The sequence below is a fragment of the Hemitrygon akajei genome, unplaced genomic scaffold (genome assembly GCF_048418815.1).
Source record: "Hemitrygon akajei unplaced genomic scaffold, sHemAka1.3 Scf000061, whole genome shotgun sequence".
Lineage (NCBI taxonomy): Eukaryota > Metazoa > Chordata > Chondrichthyes > Myliobatiformes > Dasyatidae > Hemitrygon > Hemitrygon akajei.
The window spans coordinates 4,509,211-4,532,100 of NW_027331947.1; the positions used below are offsets into that span (position 1 = coordinate 4,509,211).

At 44.9% G+C, this 22,890-nt stretch overlaps 2 protein-coding genes and 2 long non-coding RNA genes across 6 annotated transcripts in view; 2 read left to right on the top strand and 2 right to left on the bottom strand.

Moving 5' to 3' along the window:
• LOC140721792 (uncharacterized) overlaps positions 1–22,890 on the bottom strand; it is a 284,490-nt gene that overhangs the window by 91,589 nt on the left and 170,011 nt on the right. The window lies entirely within an intron of this gene.
• The window catches only part of LOC140721786 (uncharacterized), a 112,516-nt gene that overhangs the window by 36,808 nt on the left and 52,818 nt on the right, over positions 1–22,890 (bottom strand). The window lies entirely within an intron of this gene.
• The window catches only part of LOC140721791 (uncharacterized), a 70,768-nt gene that overhangs the window by 15,198 nt on the left and 32,680 nt on the right, over positions 1–22,890 (top strand). For 2 of the 3 annotated variants that reach the window (XR_012097460.1, XR_012097462.1), the window contains exon 3: positions 11,338–11,463. The exons of the other annotated variant lie outside the window; for it this stretch is intronic. This is a non-coding gene — a long non-coding RNA (uncharacterized lncRNA). The remainder of the gene's footprint in view (positions 1–11,337; positions 11,464–22,890) is intronic. 3 annotated transcript variants of the gene reach the window in all.
• LOC140721757 (uncharacterized) lies at positions 16,957–21,006 on the top strand. Its single transcript, XM_073036554.1, has 2 exons — positions 16,957–17,008; positions 17,426–21,006. Exons 1-2 carry the CDS (start codon positions 16,957–16,959, stop codon positions 18,430–18,432), a joined length of 1,059 nt encoding a protein of 352 aa, XP_072892655.1. The 3' UTR covers positions 18,433–21,006.

A 22,890-nucleotide genomic window follows, 5' to 3' on the forward strand; every position in this document is an offset into this window, starting at 1 on the left:
TTTCACTGTGATCCGGACAGGCTAGAGGGGATATTGCAGAATGGATGGGAGAGTCTGTCCTTCTTTCACATTGATCCGGACGGGCTAGAGGGGGTATTGCAGAATGGATGGGAGAGTCTGTCCTTCTTTCACAGTGATCCGGACAGGCTAGAGGGGGTATTGCAGAATGGATGGGAGAGAATGTCCTTCTTTCACAGTGATCCGGACGGGCTAGAGGGGGTATTGCAGAATGGATGGGAGAGTCTGTCCTTCTTTCACTGTGATCCGGACAGGCTAGAGGGGGTATTGCAGAATGGATGGGAGAGTCTGTCCTTCTTTCACTGTGATCCGGACAGGCTAGAGGGTGTATTGCAGAATGGATGGGAGAGTCTGTCCTTTCACAGTGATCCGGACGGGCTAGAGGGGGTATTGCAGAATGGATGGGAGAGTCTGCCCTTTCACAGTGATCCAGACGGCTAGAGGGGGTATTGCGGAATGGATGGGAGAGTCTGTCCTTTCACAGTGATCCAGACTGGCTAGAGGGGTATTGCAGAATGGATGGGAGAGTCTGTCCTTCTTTCACAGTGATCTGGACAGGCTAGAGGGGGTATTGCAGAATGGATGGGAGAGAATGTCCTTCTTTCACAGTGATCCGGACGGGCTAGAGCGGGTATTGCAGAATGGATGGGAGAGTCTGTCCTTTTTTCACTGTGATCCGGACAGGCTAGAGGGGATATTGCAGAATGGATGGGAGAGTCTGTCCTTCTTTCACATTGATCCGGACGGGCTAGAGGGGGTATTGCAGAATGGATGGGAGAGTCTGTCCTTCTTTCACAGTGATCCGGACAGGCTAGAGGGGGTATTGCAGAATGGATGGGAGAGAATGTCCTTCTTTCACAGTGATCCGGACGGGCTAGAGCGGGTATTGCAGAATGGATGGGAGAGTCTGTCCTTTTTTCACTGTGATCCGGACAGGCTAGAGGGGATATTGCAGAATGGATGGGAGAGTCTGTCCTTCTATCACAGTGATCCGGACGTGCTAGAGGGGGTATTGCAGAATGGATGGGAGAGTCTGTCCTTCTTTCACTGTGATCCGGACAGGCTAGAGGGTGTATTGCAGAATGGATGGGAGAGTCTGTCCTTTCACAGTGATCCGGACGGGCTAGAGGGGGTATTGCAGAATGGATGGGAGAGTCTGCCCTTTCACAGTGATCCAGACGGCTAGAGGGGGTATTGCGGAATGGATGGGAGAGTCTGTCCTTTCACAGTGATCCAGACTGGCTAGAGGGGTATTGCAGAATGGATGGGAGAGTCTGTCCTTCTTTCACAGTGATCTGGACAGGCTAGAGGGGGTATTGCAGAATGGATGGGAGAGTCTGTCCTTCTTTCACATTGATCCGGACGGGCTAGAGGGGGTATTGCAGAATGGATGGGAGAGTCTGTCCTTCTTTCACAGTGATCCGGACAGGCTAGAGGGGGTATTGCAGAATGGATGGGAGAGAATGTCCTTCTTTCACAGTGATCCGGACGGGCTAGAGCGGGTATTGCAGAATGGATGGGAGAGTCTGTCCTTTTTTCACTGTGATCCGGACAGGCTAGAGGGGATATTGCAGAATGGATGGGAGAGTCTGTCCTTCTTTCACATTGATCCGGACGGGCTAGAGGGGGTATTGCAGAATGGATGGGAGAGTCTGTCCTTCTTTCACAGTGATCCGGACAGGCTAGAGGGGGTATTGCAGAATGGATGGGAGAGAATGTCCTTCTTTCACAGTGATCCGGACGGGCTAGAGCGGGTATTGTAGAATGGATGGGAGAGTCTGTCCTTTTTTCACTGTGATCCGGACAGGCTAGAGGGGATATTGCAGAATGGATGGGAGAGTCTGTCCTTCTTTCACAGTGATCCGGACGGGCTAGAGGGGGTATTGCAGAATGGATGGGAGAGTCTGTCCTTTTTTCACAGTAATCCGGACAGGCTAGAGGGGGTATTGCAGAATGGATGGGAGAGTCTGTCCTTTTTTCACTGTGATCCGGACGGGCTAGAGTGGGTATTGCAGAATGGATGGGAGAGTCTGTCCTTCTTTCACAGTGATCCGGACAGGCTAGAGGGGGTATTGCGGAATGGATTGCAGAGTCTGTCCTTCTTTCGCAGTGATCCGGACAGGAGGGCTGACGTCATGGACTGAAATTGCCCAGAGATGGGGTACAACGTCTTGGGTTCGGTCACTATTAAAAGAATGTCTTACCAGATGTCCCGATTTCACCTCAGACTCCTTCCAGTATCGGAGTTGGCCCACGGCAAAGTCTTGCCAGTCTCCCTCGGTGCTGGAGGCCTGTTTCATCAGGGTGTAGGCAAGGAGCCCTAGGCTCTTTGGCTTGAACCCAGGGCAAACCCTGAAGGTGGTATGGGGAACCACCAATCCTGTCTGTCGCCAAAAGAAATCTGGAACTTCAGCAAGAAATGCAATGCTGTCTCTTCCTTTAACCTCTCCAATCACCGTGACTGGGAATTTCTGTCACTCGAGGGGTGCATAATATTAGGTTTCCTCAGTTGAGGACCACGTAGGGTCATAGCACAGAGTCACATGAGAGTCAGCGGCTGGCAGAAGGGGTTCAAATGTACTGGAGTCCAGATAAAGTGCCCACCTCTGGGTGTTCAGAGGAAGCTCTCAGTTGTTCACAGTTCCAGCGTGATATCCTTGTCCGTGCATAGAATCTCGACTTCCAATGGACAGAGCAAATCTCTCCCTACGAGATTTCACCCCCGTCTGGTGGTGACTGTCATTGAAACCTCACACTGGTTCCCCTGGAATTCCACCTGCGGTTGCTGGGTACGTGAATACGTACGTTCCGTGCCATCGAACCCTGACAGAGTGATTGTAGCGTCTGATAGCTGGAATCCCTTTTCCGATACTGTTTCCTGATCGAGAGTGGTTGTGGTTGCCCTCATATCAATCATAAACGGAACTGGATTTCCAGCAACTTGCAATATTACATTGGGCTCTTCCTGAGTGTTGGCACTCATGGTTGGAAGCATCTTCTTGTCAGTTTCTAAACGGGTTGTTGTCCCCACCTGTCCCTTGGTAGGTTTTTATTCCCATTTCTGTTCCTCAGATAAAGCCCGCTCGCATCCTTCTTCCTGCTGAGCATATTCACCTTTAATATTAGTTCCCTTCGAGGTTGATCGAGATTCGAAAGTTGGGTCCTAATGATATGTCAAAGCTCGTCACATTCAATTTCGTTCATTGTCAGGCCAATCCATATTATTTGTTTCAATCATGTTGGCTAACTTAGTTGGTAAGCATTGGAGCAGTAGGGCATTGAACTAGGGGGACAGATTCCCATCATTAAAGTCTTGGTCTCCTGCGAAGGTGCCGTAGCAGGCCACAAATCGCTCTCAATAGTCTGGTCCCCATTCCCCAGGCTTAGTTTTGTCTTCAGGTACTTTAGTGATGTTTACAGGTTGCTGGAGAGCCCTTTCCAAGGCTTGAATAATCTGGTCTGTCTGTTCATTCTGATTATGTTTTCCCACCTGTAACGCCTGATAGGTTTGGTATCTCTATTCTGCCTTCCATTTCTGCCCTTCATTAGCTGAGAGAATCATGCAGCAGAGACTGAATAAATCTTGCGGAGTCACATTAAACATTTGTATAGTACTGTGGACATACTGAGCAAACTGTGCTGGTTTTTCTTTTCTATCTGGGGCCTGATTCATGATCATTATCATTTCTTGAGGCTTCCAGGGAGCATACACAGGAATCACTGAGGGCTGTCCCTCCTCCTAGTCCTAGGCGGAGCATTTGCTACTGCTGTTCAGGAGGATTTAAACTAATGTGGCAGGGGGATAGGAACAAGTGCAGAGAGACAGAGGGGTGCAAAATGAGAGTAGAAGCAAAAAGTAGTAAGGTGAAAAGTAAAAGTGGCAGGCAGTCAAATCCAGGGCAAAAATCAAAAAGGGCCACTTTTCAACATAATTGTATAAGGGCTAAGAGTGTTGTAAAAACAAGCCTGAAGGCTTTGTGTGTCAATGCAAGGAGCATTCGTAATAAGTTGGATGAATTGAATGTGCAGATAGTTATTAATGAATATGATATAGTTGGAATCACAGAGACATGGCTCCAGGGTGACCAAGGATAGGAGCTCAACATCCAGGGATATTCAATATTCAGGAGGGATAGACAGGAAAGAAAAGGAGGTGGGGTAGCGTTGCTGGTTAGAGAAGAGATTAACGCAATAGAAAGGAAGGACATTAGCCTGGAGGATGTGCAATCGATATGGGTAGAGCTGCGTAACACTAAGGGGCATAAAATGCTGGTGGGATTTGTGTACAGGCCACCTAACAGTAGTAGTGAAGTTGGGTCTGGCATTAAACAGGAAATTAGAAATGCGTGCAAAAAAGGAACAGCAGTTGTAATGGGTGACTTCAATCTACATTTAGATTGGGTGAATCAAATTGGTAAGGGTGCTGAGGAAGAGGATTTCTGAGAACGTGTGCGGGATGGTTTTCTGAACCAACATGTCGAGGAACCAACTAGAGAGCAGGCCATTCTAGACTGAGTATTGAGCAATGAGGAAAGGTTAATTAGCAATCTTGTCATGCGAGGCCCCTTGTGTAAGAGTGACCATAATATGGTGGAATTCTTCATTAAGATGGAGATTGACATGGTTAATTCAGAACCAAATGTTCTGAACTTAAAGAAGGGCAACTTTGAAGATATGAGACGTGAATTAGCTAAGACAGACTGGCAAATGATATTTAAAGGGTTGACAGTGGACAGAAACATAGAAAATAGGTGCAGGTGTAGGCCATTCGGCCCTTCGAGCCTGCACCGCCATTCAGTATGATCATGGCTGATCATCCAACTCAGAACCCTGTACCTGTTTTCTCTCCATACCCCTGATCCCGTTAGCCACAAAGGCCATATCTAACTCCCTCTTAAATATAGCCAAAGAACTGGCCTCAACTGTTTCCTGTGGCAGAGAATTCCACAGATTCACCACTCTGTGTGTGAAGAAGTTTTTCCTCATCTCGGTCCTAAAAGTCTTCCCCTTTATCCTTAAACTGTGACCCCTCGTTCTGGACTCCCCCAACATCGGAAACAATCTTCCTGCATCTAGCCTGTCCAATCCCTTTAGAATTTTATACGTTTCAATAAGATCCCCCATCAATCTTCTAAATTCCAGTGAGTATAAGCTTAGTCGATCCAGTCTTTCTTCATATGAAAGTCCTGCCATCCCAGGAATCAATCTGGTGAACCTTCTTTGTACTCCCTCTATGGCAAGAATGTCTTTCCTCAGATTAGGGGACCAAAACTGCACACAATACTCTAGGTGCGGTCTCACCAAGGCCTTGTACAACTGCAGTAGAAACTCCCTGCTCCTGTACTCAAATCCTTTTGCTATGAATGCTGGCATACCTTTCGCCTTTTTCACCGCCTGCTGTACCTGCATGCCTCCCTTCAATGTCTGGTGTACAATGACACCCAGGTCTCGTTGCACCTCCCCTTTTCCTAATCGGCCACCGTTCAGATAATAATCTGTTTTCCTGTTCTTGCAACCAAAATGGATAACCTTATATTTATCCACATTAAATTGCATCTGCCATGAATTTGCCCACTCACCTAACCTATCCAAGTCACCCTGCATCCTCTTAGCATCCTCCTCACGGCTAACACCGCCGCCCAGCTTTGTGTCATCCGCAAACTTGGAGATGCTGCATTTAATTCCCTCATCTAAATCATTAATATATATTGTAAACAACTGGGGTCCCAGCACTGAGTCTTGCGGTACCCCACTAGTCACTGCCTGCCATTCTGAAAAGGTCCCGTTTACTTCCACTCTTTGCTTCCTGTCTGCCAACCAGTTCTCTATCCACATCAATACCATACCCCCAATACTGTGTGCTTTAAGTTTCTACACTAATCTCCTGTGTGGGACCTTGTCAAAAGCCTTTTGAAAATCTAAATATACCACATCTACTGGCTCTCCCCTATCCACTCTACTGGTTACATCTTCAAAAAATTCTATAAGATTCATCAGACATGATTTTCCTTTCACAAATCCATGCTGACTTTGTCCGATGATTTCACCTCTTTCCAAATGTGCTGTTATCACATCTTTGATAACCGACTCTAGCATTTTCCCCACCACCGACGACAGACTAACCGGTCTATAATTCCCCGGTTTTTCTCTCCCTCCTTTTTTAAAAAGTGGGGTTACATTAGCCACCCTCCAATTCTCAGGAACTAATCCAGAATCTAAGGAGTTTTGAAAAATTGTCACTAATGCATCCACTATTTCTTGGGCTACTCTGGGATGCAGACCATCTGGCCCTGGGGATTTATCTGCCTTTAATCCCTTCAATTTACCTAACACCACTCCCTACTAACATGTATTAACCTCTGTTCCTCCATCTCACTAGACCCTCGGTCCCTTACTATTTCCAGAGGGTTATTTATGTCCTCCTTCGTGAAGACAGAACCAAAGTAGTTATTCAATTGGTCTGCCATGTCTTTGTTCCCTATGATCAATTCACCTGTTTCTGGCTGTAAAGGTCCTTACATTTGTCTTGACCAATCTTTTTCTTTTCACATGTCTGTAAAAGCTCTTACAGTCAGTTTTTATGTTCCCTGCCAGCTTTCTCTCATAATCATTTTTCCCTTTCCTAATTCAGCCCATTGTCCTCCTCTGCTGGTCTCTGAATTTCTCCCAGTCCTCAGGTGTGCCGCTTTTTTTTGCTAATTTATATGTTTCTTCTTTGGACTTGATACTATCCCTAATTTCCCTTGTCAGCCACAGGTGCACTACCTTCCCTGGTTTATTCTTTTGCCAAACTGGGATGAACAATTGTTGTAGTTCATCTATGCGATCTTTAAATGCTTGCCATTGCATATCCACCGTAAACCCTTTAAGTATCATTTGCCAGTCTATCTTAGCTAATTCACGTCTCATACTTTTAAAGTTACCCTTCTTTAAGTTCAGAACCTTTGTTTCTGAATTAACTATGTCACTCTCCATCTTAATGAAGAATTCCACCATATTATGGTCACTCTTGCCCAAGGGGCCTCGCATGACAAGATTGCTAACTAACCCTTCCTCTTTGCTCAATACCCAATGTGGAATGGCCTGCTCTCTAGTTGGTTCCTCAACATTCATATGCAATGGCAAGCATTTAAAGATTGCATGGATGAACTACAACAAGTGTTCATCCCAGTTTGGCAAAAGAATAAACCAGGGAAGGTAGTGCACCCATGGTTGACAGGGGAAACTAGGGATAGTATCAAGTCCAAAGAAGAAACATACAAATTAGCCAGAAAAAATGGCACACCTGAGGACTGGGAGAAATTCAGAGCCCAGCAGAGGAGGACAATGGGATTAATTAGGAAAGGGAAAAAAGGTTATGAGAGAAAGCTGGCAGGGAACATAAAAACTGACTGTAAAAGCTTTTATAGATAACGAAAAGAAAAAGATTGGTTAAGACAAATGTAGGTCCCTTACAGTTAGAAACAGGTGAATTGGTCATAGGGAACAAGGACATGGCAGACCAATTCGATAACTACTTCAGTTCTGTCTTCACTGAGGAGGACATAAATAATCTTCTGGAAATAGTAAGGGAATGAGGGTGAGTGAGATGGAGGAACTGAGGGAAATGCATGCTAGTATGGAAGTGGTGTTAGGTAAATTGAAGGGATTAAAGGCAGATAAATCCCCAAGGCAAGATGGTCTGCATCCCAGAGTGCTTAAGAAATTAGCCCAAAAAATAGTGGATGTATTAGTGATAATTTTTCAAAACTCCTTAGATTCTGGATTAGATCCTGAGGATTGGAGGGTGGCTAATGTGACCTCACTTTTTTAAAAAATGAGGGAGAGAGAAACCGGGAAATTATAGACTGGTTAGCCTGACATCGGTGTTGGGGAAAATGCTAGAGTTGGTTGTGAAAATGTGATAGTAGCACATTTGGAAAGAGGTGAAATAATCGGACAACGTCAGCATGGATTTTTGAAAGGAAAATCATGTCTGGCAAATCTTACAGAATTTTTGAGGATGTAACTAGTAGAATGGATAGGGGAGAACAAGTGGATGTGGTATATTTGGATTTTCAAAAGTCTTTTGACAAGGTCCCACACAGGAGATTAGTGTGGAAACTTAAAGCACACTGTATTGGGGGTATGTTATTGATGTGGATAGAGAATTGGTTGGTAAACAGGAAGCAAAGAGTGGGAGTAAACGGGACCTTTTCAGAATGGCAGGCAGTGACTAGTGGGGTACTGCAAGGCTCAGTGCTGGGGCCCCAGTTGTTTACAATATATATTAATGATTTAGACGAGGGAATTAAATGCAGCATCTCCAAGTTTGCGGATGACACGAAGCTGGGCGGCAGTGTTAGCTTTGAGGATGCTAAGAGGATGCAGGGTGACTTGGATAGGTTAGGTGAGTAGGCAAGTTCATGGCAGATGCAATTTAATGTGGATAAATGTGAGGTTTGGTTGCAAGAACAGGAAAACAGATTATTATCTGAATGGCCGATTAGGAAAAGGGGAGGCGCAATGAGTCCTGGGAGTCATTGTACACCAGTCATTGAAAGTGGGCATGCAGGTACAGCAGGCAGCGAAAAAGGCAAATGGTATGTTGGCATTCGTAGCAAGAGGATTTGAGTACAGGAGCAGGGAGGTTCTACTGCTGTTGTACAAGGCCCTGGTGAGACCACAGCCGGAGTACTGTATGCAGTTTTGGTCCCCTAATCTGAGGAAAGACATTCTTGCCATAGAGGGAGTACAAAGAAGGTTCAACAGATTGATTCCTGGGATGGAAGGACTTTCATATGAAGAAAGATTGGGTTGACTAGGTTTACACTCACTGGAATTTAGAAGATTGAGGGGGGATGTTATTGAAATGTATAAAATTCTAAAGGGATTGGACAGGCTAGATGCAGGAAGATTGTTTCCGATGTTGGGGAAGTCCAGAACGAGGGGGTCACAGTTTAAGGATAAAGGGGAAGCCTTTTAGGACCAAGATGAGGAAAAACTTCTTCACACGGAGAGTGGTGAATCTGTAGAATTCTCTGCTACAGGAAACAGTTGAGGCCAGTTCATTGGCTATATTTAAGAGGGAGTTAGATATGGCCCTTGTGGCTAAAGGGATCAGAGGTATGGAGAGAAAGCAGGTACAGGGTTCTGAGTTGGATGATCAGGCATCATCATACTGAATGGCGGTGCAGGCTTGAAGGGCCTAATGGCCTACTCCTGCGCCTATTTTCTATGTTTCTATGTGTGGAAAATTAAAATCTCCCACAATCACAACATTGTGCTTACTGCAAATATCGGCTATCTCCTTACAAATTTCCTCCTCCAATTCTCGCTCCCAATTAGGTGGTTTCTAATACACCCCTATAAGTGTTACTATACCTTTCCCATTCCTCAATTCCACCCAAATAGGCTCCCGAAATGAGTCCTGTAATCTATCCTGTTCAAAGCACTGCTGTAATATTTTCTCGGACAAGCATTGCAATACCTCCCCCTCTTGCCCTTCTGATTCTATCACACCAGAAGCAATGAAATCCAGGAATATTTAGTTGCCAATCACACCCCTCCTGCAACCATGTTTCACTAATAGATACAACATCATATTTCCAGTTATCAATCCATACTCTAAGCTCATCTACCTTTCTTACCTTGCTCCTAGCATTAAAATAGATGCATTCAAGAAACTTTCCACCTCTTCCTCTCTGTTTATCCCTAATGGTGCAAACAACTTTATTATCTCTTTTTTCCTTCTCCCCTACATCTTCAGTCTGAGCGCTCCAACATCAGGGAGGAAGTTCAAATCATCTCTGTGTTAAAAGTTTAACCATCACGGTGACTGAAGGCAGCTGCAGGTTCATGAGGGACTGTTACTGTCAGATTCTGCAGTTCTTGCGGCTGCTCATCGCACCCAGGACTGAACCCTGGTCACTGAGCATTGGAGGAGTCTGTTCTGCTGATGTTAGCCTTAAACTAGACTGGTGTTTAATATTGTGGATCTGTGAAAGATAAATCAGTTCTGTATCAAATCCCATGTCTCAGGTACTTACTGTCTCTACCACACTCACTATGTACACTAGAAAGGCCACTCAGCCCATCTGGTTCCTGCCCATGTTTCTGTTCCATATCAGTAATATGAAAATCTACCCCTGCCATTCCCCTCTCACTCTCCCTGAGATGACAGGTTGCAAATAGTCACCACTCCATGGGATAGGAGATTTCCCATGAATTTCATGGAAACATATAAATTCACAACTCATTACAGATGCTTTGTCCCACATTGCCGTGCCGACCTTGTATCTTACTCTAGAAGCTGCTTAGAATTACTCTACCACATAGCCACCTATTTTCCTAAGCTCCATGTACCTATCTGAGAGTCACTTAAAAGACCCTATTGTATCCGCCTCTACCACCGTCACTGGCAGTGCATTCCACACACACACCACTCTTTGCTTAAAAAAGTTAGCTCTGACATCTCCTCTGTACCTACTTCCAAGCAGCTTAAACCTATTCCCCCTCGTGTTAGCCATTTCTGCCCTGGGAAAAAGCCTCTGACTATCCACATGACCAATGCCTCTCATCATCTTATACACCTGCATGAATTTCCTGCATGATTTTCTCCGGGCTGAATAAGACGATGAGCTCACTGTGGTTGTGACGTTCTCTCTCTCCGTGTGTCTGATGTCACAGCCCCGCCTCACTCAGGCACTTAAAGTGACACTCACAGTAAACGAACCTGCGGTCTCGTAACACAATGCACCTCTAAAGTCTGACAGCAGACTAGCGAGTGAATCTTCGATGGTGCAGAGTCAGAAACCGAAGATTTGCCAGTCTGAGTCAGGGGCTTCAGAGAGAGATGGGGTCCAGAGGAGGAGGACGAATAAGACCAGCAGGATGTGGTCAAAAGTGAAAGATTAGAAGCATTTGGAAACTGGTTGATCGAAAAAAAAGGTGGTAATTTCTGCAAAACACAGGTGGAAATCAACAGATCAGGCAGAAATTTTGGAGAGGAATAAATAGAAAACGTTTAGGCAGAGCCCCTTCAGCATGCCTAGACTGTGTACTCTGCTGCTTAGTTGCTCTCTGAATTGCAGAGTTCCTCCAGCGTTTTGTGTGTGTGCGTCTCTGTATTTCCAGCAACTGCAGAATCTCCTGTGTTTTATATCTGCATTTTACTTTGGCATTGGATACACGTTGATATTGAGTATATTGCTTATGGGAGCCGCTTTCTGCATTAAAACAGCTGCAGATTTTTTCTATACCCAAAAGATAAAAAAAATGAGGTATGGACATTGAACCGGTGCTTGCAGAAATGATTAATGGCACCGTGATTACCCATAGGGCCATGCGTTAAGAATTTCGCCGGTGCTGAAGCGCCGATGAAATGCGCCGGCGTCAGGCTGAGGACGTCCCTGAGTTTCACGCATGCGCGCAGTACACAGAAGGCCTTGAAAATGTCGGTTGCAGGTAAGAGCGTTTCTCCGTGTTTTTATCTTAAACACCAACTTCGGGATAATTCCTGTGAAATCCGGTCACCGTGACCAGCAAACCCGGGACAGTCCTGCCCTCTTCCCTCTCTCTCAGCCCCACGATCCGTACACGGGCCCCGGGGAGCTTCCGGTTGATGAGGGAATGGGAACCGATGGATCTCTCAGACAGAGCTGAGCTCCAGCTATCTAAATGCAAGGATTAGGAACTCGGAGAAAGGGAACAAAATCTTTTACATCAGCAGATGAGAAAATCGGCATTAGTACTCTTTTCCGTAGATGCTGCCTGGCCTGCTGAGCTCCTCCAGTATTTTGTGTGTGTTGCTTCCTCTACCTCCTCTTGCTCTGGACTTTTCTACCGGTGAGAACATGTTTTGTCCCATTCTCTCTGGGTACGTAATGATATCAAACACCTTTGTCCTGGGCAACAAGTAGCTTTCACATCACAAATGTGCCAGTCTCTGGTGAGACAGACTACTGCCCTTCCCTTCATATTCATTGGGATTTCATTCACTGAGTTCACCACCGTCAGTCATTGGGGGAGGGTTCAGGGGGAATATTTATGTAGAATACAGAAACTGGTGATGCCTGCGTGCATTGTGGTGATGCAAAAGTTGCTGGAGAATTTGCAAGTGGGAAGAAGTGGAGTGATATTTGGAAATCTGACTTTTTAAAGCGTAATTTAGCAAGGAAACCACATATGGACAATGTGCAAAAGTTTTGGTGAGAAAATCCTTCATTACCCATTACAGGCCTGCTACATAGGTTGTGTGAGAGAGCAGATGAACTGGATCGAACCCAGAGGAGATCAAAGTTCCTATTGACCGTGATTTGCTAGTGTGTCACTGTGCACATATTGTCACTGGGTAAAAAATGCACAGTACAAGATTTATCTGCACACTGGTTATTACAAATTAGAGGGGAGATTATTACAAATTAGAGGGGTATTGGAGGGAAGGAGGGGAGACCTCCAGTGTCCCTGATGCCCTCACCTACAAGATGTGCAGCTTGTAACCCTGCACTTCAATGAGCTGCAACTTGAAATGGGTGAATTCCAAATCATCCAGCAGTTGGAGGGGGTGATAGATATGACATGAAGAGAGGTGAGTTACTCCCAAGGTGCAGGACACAGGAAACTGGGTGAGAGTCAGGAAGGGGAATGAGGTTAAATATCCATCGCAGAGTACTCTAGTGGCCATCCCCCACAACAACAGGTGGACCACTTTAGAAACTGTTGGGGGGAATTACCTGGCAGTGGAAAGTCAAAAGGCTGATAGGGGATTCGTTAGTTAGAGGAACAGAACAAGAGGGGACGAATATCCTAGTGATAAGGCTTGCTAGCGGTAGTGAACAGGGGAGGGGGTGATGTGGTTAAAATAAGTTGTAGGGGGAATGGGAGCCAGAATGACAGAACAGATAGTGGAGAGGGTGAATTTAATTGACTTTATTAGATACATACTTCATAAACATGAGGAGTAGAAATATTTACCTTACATCATCTAAATGTGCAATGTGTAATTTATGGTAATTTATAATAGATAGTTTGCACATAGGACAGTCAATATAACGTCAAAATGCAATTGTATCAGCATGAATTAATCAGTCTGATGGCCTGGTAGAAGATGATGTCCCGGAGCCTGTTGCTCCTTTTGCTGTGGTACCGTTTCCTGGATGGTAGCAGCAGGAACAGTTTGTGGTTGTGGTGAATTGGGCCTGTTTGTCCCTGATATTCGTTGGGCCCTTTTTACACACCTGTCTGTGTAAATGTACTGAATCATGGAAAGTAGATTGTGCAATGTATAATTTCCTTGTTTATATTTAGAGACATTTTTTGGTGTATAAAATGATGAGGGGTATTGAGCGTGTGAGTGGCCAGAGGAATGTTTTTTTTTCCCAGGGTTGAAATGGTTAATGCCGCTTTTCCACACTCCCATAGACCCTTTGTCCATCTCCTGAGTAAATAGAGAATGGAAAAATATTTAAGATATCCCCCATCTGCTTTGTTTCCACACGTGGATTGCCATTCCGGTCTTCCAGAGGACCAACTTTGTGCCTTGCAATCCTTTTGCTCTTAATCTATCACTAGAATCCCTGAGGATTATCCTTCACCTTTTCTGTGATAGCAACCTCATGCCATCTTTTAGCCATCCTGATTTATTTCTTATGTGTTCTCTTGCATTTCTTATACTCCATAAGAAACTGACTGCCTATCCCTGTTATGCAATTCCACTTTCTTTACCAGGGTCTCAATATCTCTTGCAATCCAAGTTTCCCTGCAGTTTCTATCTTTACCTTTTATTCTGACATACCCGCTTACTACTTTCAAAATTTCGCTTTGAAGGCCTCCCATTTACCAAGCACACCTTTGCCATAAAGCAGCCTGTCCCAGTCCACAGTTGCCAGATCCTGGTGTTGATTCCAGGTGTTGATCCATGCCCTGAACACATCCGCCTTTCCTACACTGCTCCTTGTATTGAAATATACAGGGCTCAGCATATTCACTGCACCATGCTCAACATTTTCATTCCTGACTTTGTCTGAGGACTGAACAACATCTGTCTCCACAACCTCTCCACTATCTGTTCTGTTATTCAGGCTCCCATTCCCACTGCAACTTTAGTTTAAGCCTCCTTACCCCCACCTCCCACCATGCAGATCTATCACCCCTTTGGCTTTCCTCTCCCAGATCAATAAAAAGGAGGTGCATACCAGGTACAGGCAGATAGGAGCAAATGGGGTACTTATGAAATACAGGAAATTCAAGTGAACACTTATGAAAGAAATAAAGGCACGAGGTTGCCTCAGCATACAAGGTGAAGGAGAATCCTCAGGGATTCTGCAGACATGTTAAGAGCAAAAAGATTGCAAGGGAAAAAAATAATTCTCTGGAAGATCAGAATGGGAATCCATATGAAGGGATAACATAGACTTGGGGAGATTTTTTTTGCATCCGTATTTACTCAACAGATGAACACAGAGTCTATAGAAGTGAGGCAAAGCCGCATCAACTTCATGGACCCTGTACAGATTACAGAGGTGGAGGGGTTTGCTGTCTTGAGGCAAATCAGTGTGGATCAATCCCCAGGGCCTGACAAGTTGTTCACTAGGACCCTGCGGAAGACAAGTGCAGAAATTATTGGGGCGTAAGCACAGATATTTAAATCATCCTTAGTGACAGGTGAGGTACTGGAGGATTGGAGGACAGATTGTTCTGCTGTTCAAGAAAGGCTGTAAAAATAAACTAGGAAATTATACGTTGGTGAGCTTGACATCAGAACTGGGAAAGTTATTGGAATGTGTGTGCAGCAACCAAGTATATACTGTAAGTATTTGGATAGGTGTGGACTGATAAAGGATAGACAGCATGGCTCTCGCCAATCTTATAGAGTCTCTCGAGGAAGTTATCAGGGAAGTAGATGAAGGCCAGGCAGTGGATGTTGTCTGCATGGACTTTAGCAAGGCACTTGACAAAGTCTCATATGGGAGCTTGGTCAAGAAGGTTCAGTCACTCAGCATTCAAGATGAGGCAGTAAATCGGATAAGACACTGTCTTTGGGAGAAGCCAGAGTGTAGTAGCAGATGGTTGCCTCTCTGACTAGAGGCCTGTGACTAGTGGTTGCCACAGGGATCAGTGCTGGATCTGTTGTTGTTTGTCATCTATATCAGTAATCTGGATGATAGTGTGGTTAACTGGATCAGCAAATTTGTGGATGACAACAAGACTGGGGGTTTAGCGGACTGCGAGAAGACAATCATGGCTTGCAGTGTGATCGGGACCAGGTGGGAAAATGGTTTTAGAAATGGAAAATGGAATTTAATGCAGACCAGTGTGAGTTGTTGCACTTTGGTATGACCTACCAAGTGAGGTCTTTCATAGTGATTGGTCGGGCATGGAGGAGTGTTGTAGAAGAAAGGGACCTGGGAATACAAGTCCTTAATTCACTGAAAGTGGTATCACAGGTAGATAGGGATGGAAAGAATAATTTCAGCCCATTGCCCTTCATGAACCAAAGTACTGATAACAATAGATGGATGTTATGTTGACTTCTAGAAGACATTGGTGAGGCCTAATTTGGAGTATTGTTTGCAGTTTTGGTCACCTACCTACAGGAAAGATGTAAAAGAAGTTCAGAGATTTCAGAGAAAATTCACAAGGATGTTGCCATGTCTAGAGGACTTGGGTTATAAGGAAAGATTGAACAAATCAGGACTTTGTTCCTTGGAATGCAGAAGATTGAGGCGAGATTTGATTGTGATAGAGAAGCACAGATAGTGTTAATGCAAGCTGGCTTTTTCCATGAAGATTGGGGGGCGATGACAACCAGAGGCCATGGGTTAAGGGTGAAAGGTGAAATGTTAAGGGGAACATGAGGGAAACTTCTTCACACAGACGGTTATCCGGCTGTGGAATGAGCAGCCAGCACAAGTGGTGCATGCGTGCTAGATTTCAACATTTAAGAGGTTTATGTTGGTACCTGGATGGTAGAGGTGTGGGAGTGGGCTGTTTAAATAGTTCAGCACAAACTAGATGGCCGAAAGGGCCTGTTTCTGTGTTGAAATTTTCTATGATTGTGACAATAACCTGAAATAATACAAAAATTCACTCTAACCCCTTTTGACAGCTGTGTGAACCAACCAGTCATTTCAGCAGGAATGTTTTATATGGCGTTAAAACTGTGGCACTTTAAGTTAATAATACATAAAAGAAGATCCCAGCTGCACGTCAAGAAATACTATTTGTGTGAGACTGTTTCAGTTACTGTGGGGCGAGGAACCCATGCAGCTCAGCAGGAACAGGGAATAATACCAATGGAGAGAGTCAAACTGAGCCAAGGCACAGATTGGAGATGGCAGAAATGCCCCATTCTTATAGAAACAGGAAGAGCATCAGGGAATTGATGGTCATTCCAGATACCAGCACTCTGCCCAGTCAGGAGATGATTTCTCTGTCCAACTTGGGTTGAACCTCACTGTAACAGTGTGATACCAGATCAAACCTTGGTAACTCAAGTAATCTCATCTGAAATGTACACCCATTGATGGATTTTGTAAATCTTTTTACAGGTGAAAAATGAGAAGGAATTCGTCTCCAGGAAGCTCAAACACAGCACAGCAGTTTTGTTGTCTCTGTCTAGATATATAAGAAGTGGAGCAAGGGATCCAATTGACCATCCTTCCTGCTCAGACTGTGGGGAGGGATTCACTCGGTCATTTGACCAACTGGCACGCCTGTAAGTTACACAGGAGAAAGGCCTTTCGCCTGCTCAGACAGTGGGAATGGATTCTCTCGGTTATCACAATTGAAGGTACATCAGCAAGTTCACATTGGCCAAGGCCATTCACCTGTTCTGTGTGTGAGAAGGGGTTCAGTTGGTCTTCCCACCTGTGGACACACCAGTCAGTTCACACCACACCGGGCAGAGGCTGGTCATCTGTTGAATTTCTGGGAAAGGATTCACAGTCATCTGACCTAATGGCTCACCAGCGGGTTCACACCCGGGAGAAGCCATTAACTTGCTCAGAATGTGGGAAGAGATTCACTCAGTCATCCAACCTACAGAGGCACCAGCAAGTTCACACTGGGGAGAAGCTGTTCACCTGCTCAGTCTGTGGGCAGAGATTCACTTATTTATCCCAACTACAGAGTCATCAGCGAGTTCACACCGGGGAGAAAGCGTTCACCTGCTCAGAATGTGGGAAGGGATTCACTCAGTCATGCAACCTACGGAGACATCAGCAAGCGCATACAGGGGAGAGGCCATTCACCTGCTCAGTCTGTGGGAAGAGATTCACTCAGTCATCCAACCTACAGAGACACCAGCAAGTTCACACTGGGGAGAAGCCATTCACCTGCTCAGTCTGTGGGAAAGGATTCACTCTGTCATCTACCCTAATGGTACATCAGCGAGTTCACACTGGGGAGAAGCCGTTCACCTGCTCAGTCTGTGGGCAGAGATTCACTAATTTATTCAGCCTACAGAGACATCAGCGAGTTCACACTGGGGAGAAGCCATTCACCTGCTCAGAATGTGGGAAAGGATTCACTCGGTCATGTACCCTACTGGTACATCTGCGAGTTCACACTGGGGAGAAGCCGTTCACCTGCTCAGTCTGTGGGAAGGGATTCACTCAGTCATCTACCCTACTGGTACATCAGCAAGTTCATACTGGGGAGAGGCCATTCACCTGCTCAGTCTGTGGGAAAGGATTCACGCAGTCATCTACCCTACTGGTACATCAGCGAGTTCACACTGGGGAGAAGCCGTTCACCTGCTCAGTCTGTGGGAAGGGATTCACTCAGTCATCTACCCTACTGGTACATCAACAAGTTCACACTGGGGAGAGGCCGTTCACCTGCTCAGTCTGTGGGAAGGGATTCACTCTGTCATCTACCCTACTGGTACATCAGCGAGTTCACACTGGGGAGAGGCCGTTCACCTGCTCAGTCTGTGGGAAGGGATTCACTCTGTCATCTACCCTACTGGTACATCAGCAAGTTCACACTATGGAGAAGCCGTTCACCTGCTCAGTCTGTGGGAAGAGCTTCACTCATTTATCCACCCTATGGAATCATCAGCGAGTTCACACTGGGGAGAGGCCATTCACCTGCTCAGTCTGTGGGAAGGGATTCAGTCAGTCATCTACCCTACTGGTACATCAGCAAGTTCACACTGGGGAGAAGCCGTTCACCTGCTCAGTCTGTGGGAAGAGCTTCACTCATTTATCCACCCTACAGAGACACCAGCGAGTTCACACTGGGGAGAAGCCGTTCACCTGCTCAGTCTGTGGGAAGGGATTCACTCAGTCATCTACCCTTCTGGTACATCAGCGAGTTCACACTGGGGAGAGGCCGTTCACCTGCTCAGTCTGTGGGAAAGGATTCACTCGGTCATTCAGCCTACAGGGTCATCAACGAGTTCACACTAGAGAGAGGCTGTTCACCTGCTGAGAATGTGGGAAAGGATTCACTCAGTCATCCCACCTGCTGGCACACCTGTCAGCTCACAATGGGGAGTGGCCATTGTTTTGAATCCCTGGGTTTTGTTTGCTGTGGACTGTCATTTTAAGAGAGAGAGCGAGAGAGAGAGATTAAGAAGGCAAATCAGTCTGACTTGCAGCTTGTTTACATCGCGTGCAGCTTGTTTAGTTTTAACCGAGGACACAGACACTCAGAGTCAGACGGAGACGAAGGAGGAAAAATGGAAGAATCGAAACCAGGGAACTAGTGGCCAAGGGTCACTGTTTGGAACTTTCCTTTGCCCACAAGGGTGGGCTAATTATCGATTCACCGTACATCAAATGTGTGGTTGTCACCTCATTGGATCCATAGGAGTGGATCTGATTTGGCACATCCTGTGGAGACCACTTATGTGTTAACCCTTGCCTGGCTGTGGTGTGGTAGTTCATTAAGACGATACCAATTATGACAAGTCACTTCGGGTGATTATTAGTATGTGGATTTGGAAGGATGACAGATAAAATCTACAGCAACTGTTGGTCTCGTTATACCACCATGGAACCTGTGGAATACGACATAATTGCCTTCTCTCAACATTTACCCTGGATTACAATTATCTCTCTCTCATCACCTATTCTGTGGTTGAACTGAACTTTCATACTTTACCATCTCAAGACTCCAAGCCTTGTTTCCCCCGAGCTCAATAGTTTGGGAGTTATATTTATACACATAACACTGACGAGGAAATCTGCAGATGCTGGAAATTCAAACAACACACACAAAATGCTTGTGGAACACAGCAGGCCAGGCAACATCTATAAGGAGAACTGCCGACGTTTCAGGCTGAGACCCTTCGTCAGGACTAACTGAAAGGAAAGATACTAAGAGATTTGAAAGTAGTGGGGGGAGGGGGAAATGCGAAATGATAGGAGAAGTCCGGAGGTGGTGGGATGAAGCTAAGAGCTGGAAAGGTGATTGGCAAAAGTGATACAGAGCTGGAGAAGGGAAAGGATCATTGGACAGGAGGCCTCGGGAGAAATTAAGGTGGGGGGGGGGGAAGCACCAGAGGGACATGGAAAACATGCAAAAAATTAAATATGTCAGTGATGGGGTAAGAAGGGGAAGAGGGGCATTAACGGAAGTTAGAGAAGTCAATTTTCATCCCATCAGGTTGGAGGCTACCCAGCCGGTATATAAGGTGTTGTTCCTCCAACCTGAGTTTGGATTAATTTTGACAGTAGAGGAGGCTGTGGATAGACATATCAGAATGGGAATGGGACATGGAATTAAAATGTGTGGCCACTGGGGGTAGTCTGTTGCTGCTGGTTCATTTCTAAAGCGTTACGGTTTGTAACAAAATGGGGCCTGCATCTGGGATATGAACAAATTTAAGGATTGATTTATTATCGATTTCATTGGGGAAATCCCTTCTGATTTATTTGTGTGTGGAAAACCAGCAGCAATGGATGTTGATAGATATCTGGAAGTGTGAACCTCTCAGGTATTAGAGGACACCAGAAGGATTGAGTATTGCTAAAACGTTAATACTTGCTAAGGTGAAATTGACAATGAGGAGGGAACAGATGCAGAGGATAATAGCTGAACATTATGTATCTGAGGGTGTATTTAAAGTGGAGGAGTTGGAGTTTCCTGAAAGTAAACCTAGTGAGCTTGAGTTCCAGTACAAGTTAGAAAACTTAAAGATGGAGGCTCCAGAAAGGCAGAGGCAGTTTCAGGCTAGAGAGGCAGAAAAGCAGAAAGAAAATTCTCTTACAAAGTGTAATTAAGGGGAAGGCTCAGCAAGCCTATTCTGCTTTGACAGTTGCTGAAGCAGCTTATTATTTATTTATTTATGCTGCCCCAATCATCGCCACTGGGCTATAAATGTGCAGGAGCAGTGTGTGGTTCAGTGCTTTGCTCAAGGACACACACGCTGCCTCGGCTGAGGCTCGAACTTATGACTTTCAGATCGCTAGTTCAACACCTTAACCACATGGCCACGCACCACACATTATGACATAGTGAAACAGGCTGTGCTCAAAGCTTACGAGTTGGTCCCAGAAGCAGACAGGCAAAAGTTTAGAAATTTGAAGAAATCTGTGAACCAGACATAGGGAATTTGCTTATGAGAAATTTGTGTGTATTGACCCCTGGTGCACATCTGAACATGTAAATGATGATTTTAACAGCTTGAGAGAGTTGGTTTTAATTGAAGAATTCAGAAGGTGCGTCCCTGATGGCATAAAGACGTATTTAGATGGAAATAATGCTGCCACTAAGCAGGAATCTGCTGGATTAGCAGATCAGTTTGCTTTAACTCATAAAGTTATGTTTACCCTGAATAAGAGTTTCCAAAAGGCACTTGTCAAGTTGTGGGTAAACCTAATGAGCTCACCCCAGTGGCCTGTACCTGCATTCGGTGAACCCTTTTCCAAAGTTATAGTGGATTGTGTTGGCCCATTGCCAAAGACTAAAGCTGGCCATCAGTATCTGCTAACTATTACGTGTACTGCATCCAGATTCCCAGAGGCAATACCTCTCAGAAATATTAAAGCTAAATCTGTGGCCAAGGCTCTTACCAAGATTTTCACTTTATTCGATTTGCCTAAAGAAATCCAGTCTGATCAAGGATGTAATTTTACATCTGGATTATTCCAGCAGGTAATTTCTGAACTGGGAGCAAAACAAATTGCATCATCTGCATACCATACAGAATCACAAGGGGCTTTAGAAAGATTTCATTCTACTCTCAAAACAATGATTGAGACATATTGTGTTGAAAATGGAAAAGACTGGAGTGAAGGAATACATTTGCTTTTGTCCATAGAAAGAGAGTCAGTACAGGAATCACTGGGCTTTACTCCATTTGAACTTGTATTTGGTCGCAGAGTGACCTTTGACCTTGTTAAAAGGAACAGTGGATTGATGTTAATTCGTTAGACTATGTTTTGAAGTTCAAAAATAAACTACACCAAGCCTGTAGTCTAGCGGGACAAAACTTAAAGATTTCTCAAAACAAAATGAAGTGTTGGTTTGATAACAGTGCTCGCGAAAGAAAATACCAGGTGTGAAATAAGGTGCTTGCCTTATGTTGACAAATCCACTTCAGGCGAAATTCAATAGACCGTATGAAATAGTCTCTCAAATTAATGATGTGAATTATGTTATTAAAACACCCAACTGACTTGAACTAACACAGGTGGTACACATAAATATGATAAAGCCTGTTTTGACAGCAGGTACCATCTGTGTGTGTTGTTGTCAAAACAAATGAAACTGGCAACCCTGAGAATGAAACAATTGACTCGTCTGAGACTTTTCACAAGCCAAACATGGTCCCAGTTAGGCGAATGAACTCGGTTGTTCCAGAAAACATTGCTAACAAGTTGTCTCCTCTGCAGCCAAAGCAACAACAGCAGCTGAAGGAATTAATTCTGAAGTTTAAAGATTTATTTCCCGTTGTTCCCAAGCAAACCATGGTCGTGGTACATGATGTAGATGTTCGTCAAGCCAAACTGATTAAACAACACCCACTTCGCATGAACGTAGAAAAGTGTAAACTGGCTGACCAGGGAATTGAGTATTTGCTGGAGAATGGTATTATTAGGCCTTCAAAATGAGATTGGAGTCACCCTGCATTACTGTGCCCAAACGTGATGGTATTGTTAGATTTTGCACTGATTATAGGAAGGTAAATGCAGTAACAAAAACAGAGGGTGGATGATTGCATCGATAAGGCTGGAAAAGCTAATTTCTTACAAAGATTGATCTGCTGAAAGGGTATTGGTGTATTCCATTGACGGACAGAGGTAGAGAAATTCCTGTGTTTGTGACACCATCTGGGTTGTATGAATACAATGTTTTGCCTTTTGGAAGGAAACATGCTCCAGGAACATCCAGAGAATGATTGATTTTGTAATTCGAGGGTTAGAACACACAGATACCTATATTGATGACTTAGTTACAGGGAGTGGCACTTGGGAAGAGCATAGCTCTGCAGTAGAAAAGCTATTTGACAGGCTTTCATTGGACAACCTTACAGTTAACTTGGCTAAGAGTGAATTTGGCCATGCCAGTGTGACCTGTCTTGGCTATGTTGTAGGTCAAAGGAAGTTGGCTCCTGTTCGGGCAAAAGTCCAGGCAATTTCTCAAGTTCCTATTCTGACTGCTAAGAAGGATCTTAGAAGGTTTCTGGGAATGGATGGATATTATCATAAGTTCTGTAAGAACTTTGCTGATATCGCTCTTCCTCTGACCAATCTCCTGAAGAAGGGTGAAAAGTTTGTTTGGACTGAGCCTTGTCAGAAGCATTTGATTGATTGTTATCAGTATTTAAGATTAGGCCAATCAATATAGTGCTGTCAGCAAATTTAATTAGCAGATTGGAGCTGTGGGTGGCAACACAAGTCATGGGTGCACAGAGAGTAAAGGTCGAAACAGTGAATGAAA